At 37.8% G+C, this 12,520-nt stretch overlaps 1 protein-coding gene across 1 annotated transcript; it reads right to left on the minus strand.

The window, feature by feature from the left end:
* Positions 1-7,406: 7,406 nt before the first annotated feature.
* On the minus strand, positions 7,407-12,275 carry LOC135257283 (paired box protein Pax-1-like). Its single transcript, XM_064339861.1, has 5 exons — positions 12,024-12,275; positions 10,916-11,545; positions 9,819-9,952; positions 9,319-9,526; positions 7,407-8,097 (listed from the first exon to the last, which is right to left on the minus strand). Exons 1-5 carry the CDS (start codon positions 12,025-12,027, stop codon positions 8,006-8,008), a joined length of 1,068 nt encoding a protein of 355 aa, XP_064195931.1. The 5' UTR covers positions 12,028-12,275; the 3' UTR covers positions 7,407-8,005.
* Between the last annotated feature and the right edge of the window lie 245 nt (positions 12,276-12,520).

A 12,520-nucleotide genomic window follows, 5' to 3' on the forward strand; every position in this document is an offset into this window, starting at 1 on the left:
GATCAGATTAACTGCATGAGACACTTATCAGCTTCCCCAAAGTGATGTGATTGCAATGTAGACATTTCATTTTCTGCATTCAGCAGATCCTCTATTCCAGAGAGTCTTCTACAAATTACATTTAGCATTCATTCAATTTACACAGCTGGATACTTACTGAAGCAATGCGGGTTACAGTAATGACCTTACCCAAGGGTAGCTGGGAATTGAATGCACAACTTCTGAGTTAAAACTCCAGTTCCCTAACTGTCATACAGCCCCGCCACCCTGGCTCATTAGCAGCCTACAAAAATCAGTAGATTAAATGAATCATTGAATCATTCAAGTAAATTACCATTCAAATATTCAAAATCAACCCTACCAGATTCTGTGTGGATATGGAATGATTAATATGCAAAGCCAATTGAAATTAGCTTGCCTATGCTATAACAGCTGAATATAAACCGTTCGTGTGGGGAATTGAGGATGTATCTCATATCCACAATGGTCACTACTAAAGACAGAAAACATATACTTATAATAAAATATGTCAAAACCGCTTGTTCTGCCTTAGGAAACATATCATTTACTAATGAAAATAATTTTGTGCATGTCCCTAAAGTAAGCCAGAACTAAGGCCTTGGTGAACAGAAAGGGGCACACTCATATCCCTGCTTGCAAAGGGAATTAGTTATGGTCTATGTAGGGATGGTAGTTACTGGATGGCAGAACAATGGCACAGGAGGCTATTTTTGTTGCATTAGCTGTAATTCAAAATACAAGCCTAAACATTTTTTGCTTTTATATTTGAGTTTGAACCTGGAAGGCCTGAAAGGTTAATGGTTAATTTATGGAAAAGCTGTTGTCAGCATCACTTTTGAATAATGGAATAATTGCCGGCACCTATGTTCACTTTCACTGCTTCACATGGATACTCAAATGATCCTCATGTTTTTCTAACATTCTTTCTGATTGGCTGTTTGCTATCGCTGAACATGATTGACTATGTAGACTACTGGGAGACTGCTCTGGACTACGTCCGTTTTGGACCAATGAACACCATACAGCTGATTTTCTGAGCCATCTGTCTGCTCACCTCCAGTCAGGTCAGTCTAAATAGTCTTAAGGTGCAATGTTCTCAGCTCCATCACTATGAAATACAAGCCTACCTGTAATACCTTGAATTCGTAGCATATGCCTGATTGGCAGTTTCTGTCAGGGTTATCAGAAAATTCATACATTGCATATTGGGTCAATAGTTTGCTTCTCTGATACTGAGAACTAAGATACTGAGACCTGTTTCTGTAGACCTCCCTTCCATTGCATTGACCTTCAAAATTCAAATTTTACAATGGTCTTTAACTGTAAAGTTTCAGTTATAGATACATATTAATTATCCATTTTGCTGGTAATGTAGTCCCCCCACAGACAGAAGGCCACAAACCATGTGTCAGGTAGGGCTGTGGCCAATCCCCAAAGGCATATGAGGAAAGCTTGTCACAGTTGAACACCAAGCAAACAAAACATCAGCCTGAAGGAAGCTTTCTGCTGCTAATGTGTGTACTCGCTTCAACCCCGTTCACAGGAGGGGTTTCTCAGTGTTTCCCTGGCTTTGGAGACCAGACAAACTCCACTCTCAGGATCTTCCACATGTCCTCCATACATCACAATGGACTACCTCCCCTGACATCTTGATGCCCAATTTCTGGTTACCAGAGGGATCTCCTTTGCCAAAGGATAGCCCTCGGAACCAGGCGTGCCAAAAAACAACTCCTGGAGCATTGGCATATGGGAGTGTTTTTTCAAATTCCCAGTAAGCCACCTGGTTTACTGTTTGCCTTTTCAGCCATGCACGTCCCTAAATAATCAACATCAATGTTTGACATTGGGCAAGGTCGACATGCAAAATCTTACATTTTACTATGGGTGAATAAGAGCACTAGGGAGAAGGATCTGAGGATCCCTGCCACCATTTGTGACCATGAGGAGAAGTGTTGAGATCTAGTGAAGCACCAGACATAAAAAAAGAAACATTTTATGCCATTGATTGCATTTACAAAAAAAAAAAAAAAGCACAACTTGAGAAAAAGCTGCACCTGTGTTCTGTGTGTGCTTGTCTCCTGTATCTTCCTGAACCACATCAGAATTTCTGATATTCTTCAATTCCTTTATTTTACTATTTCATTATTTCAGTGTCTTTTTTATTAAGCCGTGATACAGATTACTAATACAGATGACTAATACGGAAGCAGTGATGTCAAGGGTTTGTTTGAAAACAAACCCGGCGAGTGGTAGTCGAATGTGTGAGCAATTAGCAGTTCTCACACATAGTAAGTCATACAAACGGGCATCGCAGTGAAATACATTCGGGGGTGGTCGCGGAGAAAGCCTTACGCTTACATTGGGTATGAACTATCAAACTTTTCACGAGATACGGATCAAAAAAGCATTGTGCAAAAAAAATATTTCATTAACTTAATGGTAGATTTTAATAAATAATTTTTTCGAATGAATGTTGTTCCTTAGCAATAACAATCAATAATATTGAATTGGGGAACAAAATTAAGCTATAATAATATTTTAAATGCATTAGAAAACGTAGGCAAAAGAGTCGTAATTTTTGTATAATCTTGTAGTTGTTTTCCGTTATAGCTGCAGTAGGCCAATGCGATATATAATTAACTAAATGTGTAGAGAGTATAATAATGTATAACGGCCAAAGAAAATAATTTAACCTGTTATCTATTGCTACGATGAACAAAAAAATATATACCCCCTGTTGCTTATTTACATGTATTCTTTTGACGTGGTAAACTGAAAATTAATTAAACTAATTATGGCTATATTCGTATCTTTCTGATTTACGTCTGATGAACAAAAAACCGTGCTGATTTACTGCTTTATTGACAAAGCATGCGCTTTTGCTCGGGTTTTGAAATGATTTTATGTAGTCATATGGACATATGGAAACGATAGGCCTAAGGGCTAGAATGATCACAGTCTCTGTCCGTAATAATACAGCTGCTGCGCGTTCTGTAAACTATTTTTCGTAGATGCCTTTTTGTGTTATGTATAATCACAAACCCCCAATAATTTTTAAGAAACTATCCATGACTCTGTCCTTACTTTTCAACGAGCTTGCTATAGTTTTTTTTCATCATTTACGCAGCTCTTCACGAACATGTACAGCCGTAAGACTAATCTTTTCGTACACGGAAAATTTCACAACTAGGGCTATTGATGTATCTTATGATTTATTATGAGTCATACTTGTGTATTTTATTCGACTTTTAAAACGAGCTGCACTTTCAAACGCAAATGAAGATTGATATGATTGTAGGATTTTCCAATAGAATTCATTATTTTACTGCAGGTTAAAAAGAAAATTTATTCAGTAGTGTCCTTTATTAATTCCTAAAATTCCTAAAAGAAAATTCCTTGAAATTGAAAGCACAAGAGCAGGTCAATAACAAACAGGCAATTATTTTGGGTACACAACATAAATACCCATATATTCTCCAATGAGGTAGTTATGAGTAAGTAACTGTGCATTCGTTCTGCAGAAAAGCACCTAAAGCTTGTACCCACTTGCCTTATGCTTAAACAACTATTTTAATTGAGATTTTACATGTTATATGATGTCGTAGGTCTCCATGTATTTTCATAGTGACGCAAACATTTAAAGTGGACCACATATGCGATCAATGATCAGCCACAACTGTACTTTTGCAAGTTTTCATTATTTGTTTCTCATCTGCGTGTTGTTCTGAAGATGTACTATTGTTGTTTTACCCGTTGCTACCCCCTCTTCTTCCCCAGTCATCAGGATTGTTCAGATATCTGTATCCATTTTGTTGAAGCACTTATGCATATAGAATTTGATTCTTTACACAATTACTCGTATTCATTCTCTCTTCAATTCGTACTTTACTTCGACTGGCGAATTATTGCAATAGCCAAAACACGCAAAAACAATTATTTTATCGGAAACGCTTCACCCCCCTTTTTTAGAACTGTGTTGTACGCCTAGCCTACTGTCACTTATAAATTGGTTTTCCTTATGCACATGTAAGTTCTTGTTTTGTAGTTAACAGCTCAGGAAAATTGGCGTAAAGCCGTGTATGATTATAATTATATACGTTATAATTAACTGGTTAAGAGAGCTGATTCATTTCTGTAGTTTTGTCTTGTCCAATTAAACTGTCGATCGTTTTCCTGAATTTATTAAATAGGCCTAATTCTTGACCGTCGATATCCAGTGAAAATATTGTTTACAGACTCCCATGTGAGTTCATTATCTTCTGGGAGATAATAAAGTTTTACTGCCTAGCTTCACACTCGCGTGCATTATTCTGTGAGCGCCCATATCGACCTCGCTGTCGGTGCAAGGTGTTCTTAGCCGGTTGTCAGCCATTTTCCCTTCTCATTAGTTGTTCATCCCAACATTTTTCATAAAATCTATTATGAAACGTAACTTATTATCAGTGCAGTTTTAATGCAGCAGCTTGTAATTTCTGCAATGCAATACGGCTATCAATATTATGTTGTAATTAACATATTAGACTATTTATAGTAATTTTGGTGGTGCTGTAGAATTGGGCAAGAACGTTTATACCGCTGTATATGCTTTACAGTAAACGGTGCATGCATTTAGGAAATAAGATAGACTTCAGTAACTGACAGGGTCTCTTAAGAAACGTTTTAAAAATGTTGAATAAGAATTCAGTTAATGTAGAAGTATCCTAGAAATCCTCCACTATTAAATCTTTTTACAGGAACATGTTTTAAGCAAGACGATGGCTTATGCATACAATATGTTCGCTATAATATAAGTGCCAATAGAAGTGTTTCGGAGACCTATTTTGTTGTGTGTAAGTGATATTTGTCTTGAGGCCTCTAAGCCAGCGGTTTCCAAAATGCGGGTAGAGACCCACTGGTGGGCCGCGAGAAGGTTTGATGTGGAAAACAGTATAGGCGCCACAGCAGTTATGTATATTTATAGGTTAGCAAAAATGGTGCAAGGTCCATGAAACATGCGCAAATACTGAACAATATTTTGCCCGCGACTCTGTTGGGCACAGAACTGCATTGAACCAGATGACGTTTGAAATGCTCGAGATAAATAAAAAAAAATCAATTCCCAGTTAAATTAAACACCACTGCAGTTGCAAGCCCCGTTGATATTGTTTGCCATGTGGTAAAACGTTTAATTGTGTTGGCCTTGAACATATCTTTATCCACATGTTAAATAAGATGTGGCTCACGTTACATACATTTGCTCGTTAATTGGGCCCTGTACTCAAAATGTTTGGGAACGACTGCTCTAAGTTGAGGTGTTACATTCATTCAAAAAATATATTTAGCTAATTTTCCGATTTAACGAAAGTCTTTTCTAATAATGGACAGGGTTTTTTTCAAATAGATAGTCATTTAAATAACTACATCAATTACGCAAAGTACACTCATGGAGTATGTAAGCCGTATTACCCAGCCGAAGATACTATACTTGCGGCAGCAGACTTATAGAGAGAATAGGTAGCGAGTAATGGAAATTGTTACATCACGCTTCTAATTCAGTGTAGTTGAAAAGAATTGAGTCTCAGCTGCCACCCCCAACCCCCCTTGAAAAGTCACAAGAACTGTGTTTTCTGTGTAAAATAAGGCGCAACATGGGTGTTGTACAGGTGCTGTTGCCCTCATTTAATTATTTATTTATTTAAATATATGTACTTATTTATTTGTTTTAGATTCACCACGGTTCATTGTACGCATTCGGTAGTACGTTGCACACGATGCTCACCATATAAAACTGCTAGCCCCAACATATTTCCTGTTGTTCTAAGCTTAAATCAAACATTCAACTGGCACGTAATCACCGGTAAATGCCAACCTTCCCCACTTCCTTCCCCAATATTGCGTATGTACATCCTTAAAACGGCTGGTGTTCCCATATTCCACGTACACGCCGAAAGCAAGGCAAGTCCCAATGACCCCAATGTCTCAGCTGCATTGTTTTTGAAAAACAAATATAATAATCAATCATTAACGCAGACTTTGCCTGCTCTGTACATAATTCTATGCATCATTATTTACACACTTTGACAAGTGATTATCCATGACGAACTGAAATTATTTCTCTTGAAATGCGCTATAAAATGTAAGCATAGAGCACATAGCCTACTTGTCTTAAAATGATGCCAAATGTTCAGGGCACCCAGCTTATACCTATATTTAGTCTCATAATTAGGAAAAATTAATTGTATATCGTCCTCTCAGTATAATTTATTTATTCTTTTGTCATGCAACCTTCAGACGTATCTCGCATATGCCATAAGCATAACGAACAGGTAGGCTAATGCATACATACAGAATGCTCGACTAAGTAGCCTGCAACTAAATAGGAATAGTTATTTTTGTAAAGTTCGGGGGTCCCTGAGACAGCAAAGCATTTTTATTATTTGTCCAGCTTCACTTATAGTGTAAAATCTTTAACGTTATCTGACCGGAAAGCGACTGAGATAATCCACCACTGGTGCTCAACTTGACGGAACGAAATGACACTTTTCACGCCGGGTCTACATATTTGCTATGGGTATTCACATAGTATTATCTTTGCCTTCAACTTTACCTGTTGTCCCTGAAAGATAACTTTACAATAGCTGTTATTACCAGTTTAGATTAGACCGTGCAATAATTTTGATGTAAATGGTCCATGACAAATAGGCCGAAATTAGACCTCTTTATGTATGATTAACTTACGTGTGCCTATTTTTTTCATCATTAACTAATAATAATAGTAATAATAATGATAACAACAACAATAACAACAATGCATTATTATTTTAATACTACTACTACTGCTACTATTACTAATAATAGCAACAATAATAACAATGTTTTTATGTGTATGCCCACGCATGTGTTAAAGCATATAAAATAAACAGATTTTTTTGCACCTATATCACTTATCAACCAACAAGGTAAGACCCATAGAGTCTTGGCCTATGGCTTCCATCCAATAATATGCAGAGAAACCATCAGGAGAGCCGCCGAAATGTGCAAACCACCATTTAAATCAGAGAAGCTCTGCTAACTTCCATTAGGATTTTAAGGCGACTGTCCAAGGGAAAAACACCAATACAAAGAAATTATTTGTTTCGTGTGTTACATACCTATACACTAAATGCCTCATCTATCTTTCTTTCATTGAACAACTCATCACGTGCCATTGATATAAAGAAACTTGGGCGTAGGCCTACAGTCCAGGCCAATCGTGTTTTCAACGAATAAACATACATCCTACCCATTAAATTTGTTTTATGTAACCACGGTAGCCACCTAAAGTTTGTCTTGAAGTTCTGTGACCAATGAACAGAGCGGATGTGTAGGCATTTGGAAACAATTCCAGCGTTATTCAGTGGGATCTCTTGGTTTTATGATGCCTTTATTTAGCATATTTACAAAAAAGATTTATAAAAAATATTTAATTAAAGCTTTCGCAAATAGTTTACATTTACAATCAGAAATACAATACAATAGATGACTTTTTCCACATCTTAACCCTTTTGTCTGATTTGCAAAAGCCACAAATTAATTATGACAGGTTTGATAATCCACAAATATAGTTCTGCACATACGTTGTTTTATTATTGTCATTAATGGCGTTGATACAACTAATGTTCTAACATGATATCATTGTTGCATTTATTGGTTTGTCGTACATAATGTACATAAATTAAAGGTAACAAAAATTAGACGATGGAAAAACGTCTAGCAACAAGAATCGCTGCACGTGGAAAATATGCACTTGTTTCAGATTATTCCTTTGAAGGCTGCTTTATATGCACGTGCGTTAGAACATACTGGGGCCCCAGGGTAGTTAACACTATGACTGGTAATTTATAAATAGTGCTTTCACTTACTCTTTGAATTCTTGAAATGCGTTCAACTAAATTAGGATTCTGTTGTAGCCTAAGCTACGAGACATTTGAAATCCTCTTGCGTGGCGTTGCGTCCACTCATGAAGTTAAGATGCTGAGGTAGGAAGAGTGAGTCCGTGTACGCTGCTCAATGCCTCGTGCTGCTGCTTGCTTAAGGGGCTGGGGGGTTTTCTGTCTCCTGCAGAACACAAACAAGAGGCCTGTTTATATAGCAAATAAGTCGTAATTCTCTCGGTCAACTGAACGTTGCGTTTCCATAACCATGTCACCTATTTGGAAGCCGTGAAATGAGCGATAGGCCTGTATTTAGGCACGTGCTGTCAAAGGCCTGGTCCAGTCCAAGTAATATCGTCATTAGCTTATATTACTTTTACGCTAATATTTATCTGCATGATATAAATTATGAAACTTCTCAGAATGTAATTAATATTAATAATACTAATAATAATAATAATAATAATAGTTTCCATACGTTTAATCTCATATACTCTGATACTCTTTCTGATGACTTGACAAAATGGCTTAATTTTATTTTTATTTTTCAGAGCTATATACGCTCTGAAACATTCTGTCAAAGCACTACGGGTAATAGGCTTGGGTCTATTACTTAATAGTTACACGCGCGCACACACGCGTACACCGCTGTTGTGTTGTCGCTAGATGGGTTTAAAAATAAAACAGAAAATTAAGTTATTTTTAAAAGTTAGGGTTAGCGTCACTCGGTACTGAAAGCTACGAACTACTAAATTTAATTTCCAAAGGGTCGAATAACTTACGATATTGGACTATTCGAACAATAACATTTTTTTAAATCGTAGTAGATAGATTCGAAATATTTCAAATGAATTATTTTATTGAATTACGTTTATTAGCGTCGCGAAAATGAAGAAGTAACAAACGATTATATTCCCGAGACCAACCAGTTTTGCCGGGTGAGTGAACACGGTAGGCCTAGTTCGCTTCTTTTTAGCGGTTGGATATCTCCCGCCGTAGAAGGGAGATATCCAACAGCTAAAAGTAACCTAATTAGATACCATAAATCAATTAACTACAAGGTAGACCCATACTCAATAGGCTACTCTGATTTTTAAATGCCGTGTAGGCCTAGTTATTTTTATTAGACTAGGTCAGATTGGTGTTTTTCTAATATATTTTAAAAACGTGGTGTCAACCTCCACGTGAAAGGTTTCAAAACCTATTTTTAGGTCGACATATTTTACAATGAACATGGTTCAGTGAAATTATAATTTAGTAACACTAGCCTACACATTTTTCTACAGGAGAATAAAAGCATAACGATAGTGTGAATCAGTCAGATGACTTCCTAAGTTGTATATTTGTCTATCCGTAGCACTCTGCACTGAGCACACAATTTCACCTTTATCAAATAGACGCTTACCGTCGCGTGATGGATGTTTGAAGGCCATTGCAGAGTGGATGTCTGCCCCATGCATCACTCCGCTACTTGGGTGGGAAAGACCCGCGGTCTGAGACTGCCAATGGTGCCCTGGGTTAACGTAGCTACCTGCTGGCCCACCATAAACTCCGTATTGGTTGGAGGGAGAATAGGCACAGGCTGGGACATAACTGGATAGATTTGACGAAGGCTAAAGATATAGAAACAATATAATACTGTTCAATATCAAGAAAACACACAGACACACAGACACACACACACACACAATCTTTCGGAATGAACATCTGTTTCATGCGTTAATTTAAACTCCAAAAAACAAACGTTCCATAACTCTCACATTTACCTTGACGTCACAAGAATCGTATTGCTTTGAGTTACAGCTAACACTACATTGAAAGGCATTGTGGTTCGTCCACCGTTGCTTTTAAAGTTTTCATTTGTAGTTTGATAAGCTGCTGTGTCGATTATTTCATCGTGCTTACCTGTGGGTATTTAATGTCAGTTTCAATAGCTGATTTGTCAATTCCGTTGACAACGTGAGCTGAGGGAAACGACGATCGGTTAACACTAGCCCAGTCCTCCATTTTCGGTGGGTATCCTTCGGCTCCGGCAATGGCTGTTGAAAACCGTTACATGCTCACTTATACAAACTTTTTTGAGGCAAACTCTTCTTTAAAAAAGTCCGTAAATTTCCAATACAACATGTGAAACGCAAAGGGAGAACCGCATGTCCGTGGTGAAGTCCTACTGAAAATAATTAGCTGCATGCAAGTCAACTGAGATATTTTTGCGCAATTCGCAATAGATTTAAATGAATGCTCTCAGCAATCGACCCATTTCCATCCATTACAACACAGAGAACACTGAATCTTAATTATTTGCCATTTAATGTAAGCTACAGGCTTTAGATGTTATATCGGTTTGGCCTAATTGTTGCCCGTGTTTATAAAGATGATTGCACCATCCGCTATTAAAGCTAAAGTTTAATAAGTCATTTGATACTCAGATCGAGTCTTAAATATAGAATGAAGAAATATCACGATTTCATTTTAAGGACGTATAAAATGTATCACTCAAGCCACTTATACAAATAATAATAATAATAATAATAATAATAATAATAAGAAAAACTATTTCTAGATAAAGCAGGTCTATAGCGATAAGAAAACATATAACCTATTATTTGTTTTGCATTTAAAAAGGTGGTGAGTCAAAGAGAATTCTAAAAATGTGCCTGGAGTGCTTGGTCATGGTTCCTTTCCTTACAATCTGCTACTCGTTTTCCATTTTCAAGTGTATAGCCTAAATATTTCTGTATAAGGCCTTCTAAAGCCATCCTGCTTCCATGGTATACAATATATTAACACATTCCAATTAACAAGTATGCATATTCCTCGCAGCCAATAACAACAACAACAAAAAAAAAACTACATTTGTTAACAACACTGTAATTCCACTGTCATGTATTAAAGTGAAAACCAATGAGTTGACGCATCAAACTGAAAAATGACGAATGTAACCCAAAAAGTAAAAAAAATATATAAAACAAAATAAAAATCCACCTCTGCATTACACAAACCTGTTGGATCCATGAAGGCCCTGATGCCTAAAATGTTGCTGACTGTGTGCACCGAAGGCCAGGCCCTCGAGATGCTCACATGGCCCGCCGTAACTGGTACTCCAGGAGGGTTGCCCATTTTGGCCCCAGTGGGTGACATTGTGTTGGGATATGAATACGGGTACATGTGATTGTATGCAAGCGCGTGCTGAGGAGGGGGCTGCTTGCTGCTCTCATACTGGCTTGGCTGGGAGAGGTTTCCAATCTTGTTCCTTAAAATGCGGCTAATTGAGCTGACTGACGGAACATTGTACTTGTCGCAAACTCCGTCCGCAAGAAGTCTGTCCCGGATCTCCCACGCGAATATTCCCGGGTCACCTTGTTTGTAATCCCTTATACTTTTAACCACATTGGGTGTTGTGACCCGGGGTTTGCTTCCTCCAATGGCTCCGGGTAATATGGACCCAGTTTCATTGTAACGAGCCAGAATCTTGCTCACGCATCCATGAGAGACGCGGAGCTGTCTGCTGATGTCACAGGGTCTGATTCCAAGTTGGGCCAGTTCCACAATTCTGATACGTATGGCATTGGGCAGGGGTCTTCCATTGACGAACACGCCACCTAATTGATTCACTTCTCCGTATGTCTGATCTAGAAAAAGATAAACAAATTCGGTAGTCTATCATTTGGCAAGAAAATACGCGATTAATAACGATCACTATGCTAATCTTAATATCTTCTTTGAGATTATGTTGCGTGGTTACCAAATATAGATAGTATTTTTTAAACTCATAATATTACAGCTCGTAGGATGTTAGCAATTTGACACAGAAGTTCTTCACGTGACAAGTATCATGTAACAAATACTAGTCGCCCTACTTATTTAATCAAAGGTAAACTGAATAAAGGAGCACAACTGACATTTTTATATTTAAAACTACAACTTTGCAGATAGACATGCATGCATTGAAAACAAGCATAAAAAACAATGCATGCAGTAAAAAGGAAATATAACTTATATTCCAGGGAACAATGTAATGCTGGTTTTATGCGTTACCGTGTAGACAAGAAAAGACTTTCTGATCCTACAGTTTTTCTGCCACTGAGCCATAGAAAAGCGAATGCATACCCATTTGCTTCTAGTTCTAGATGCCGTCTTTCAAGTAGTTGCCGTTCAATGGCTGAAAAGAGCTGGGTGTCCCGTCTGCACAGGAGAAGAGGAAAAACGAAATCAGTTGAAAGTCTCGCGGAGTAATTCCCTTTCTGTGCCTCACTCCCACTTCAGAATGAGTGGTTTGAGAAGAACGCGTTTTGGTCAAATGGGCCACTGTGATCTTTATCCGATAATGGCAAATATGCCTGTCCCGGAGTCTGAAGTGCTCGGATTAATTTGACGCGTCATCCACGTCAATCCAACAGTGGGAGCTCCGGTTTGATTTCATTGGTTACCCTCAACTTGGATAGGCTACTTCGCACAAGCGCAGACGATTCCGGTATGCGCATCGCAACCTCTATGAGTAGGCCTTCTTTACTTGGATAAAACAGAATAACAGCACTTGGGCTGACGTCGTTTTTTAAGAAGAAGAAAAAAAATCCAATCTAACAAGGAGATTCCAGGGAAACATA

Source organism: Anguilla rostrata, chromosome 6 (assembly GCF_018555375.3).
Source record: "Anguilla rostrata isolate EN2019 chromosome 6, ASM1855537v3, whole genome shotgun sequence".
Taxonomy (NCBI): domain Eukaryota; kingdom Metazoa; phylum Chordata; class Actinopteri; order Anguilliformes; family Anguillidae; genus Anguilla; species Anguilla rostrata.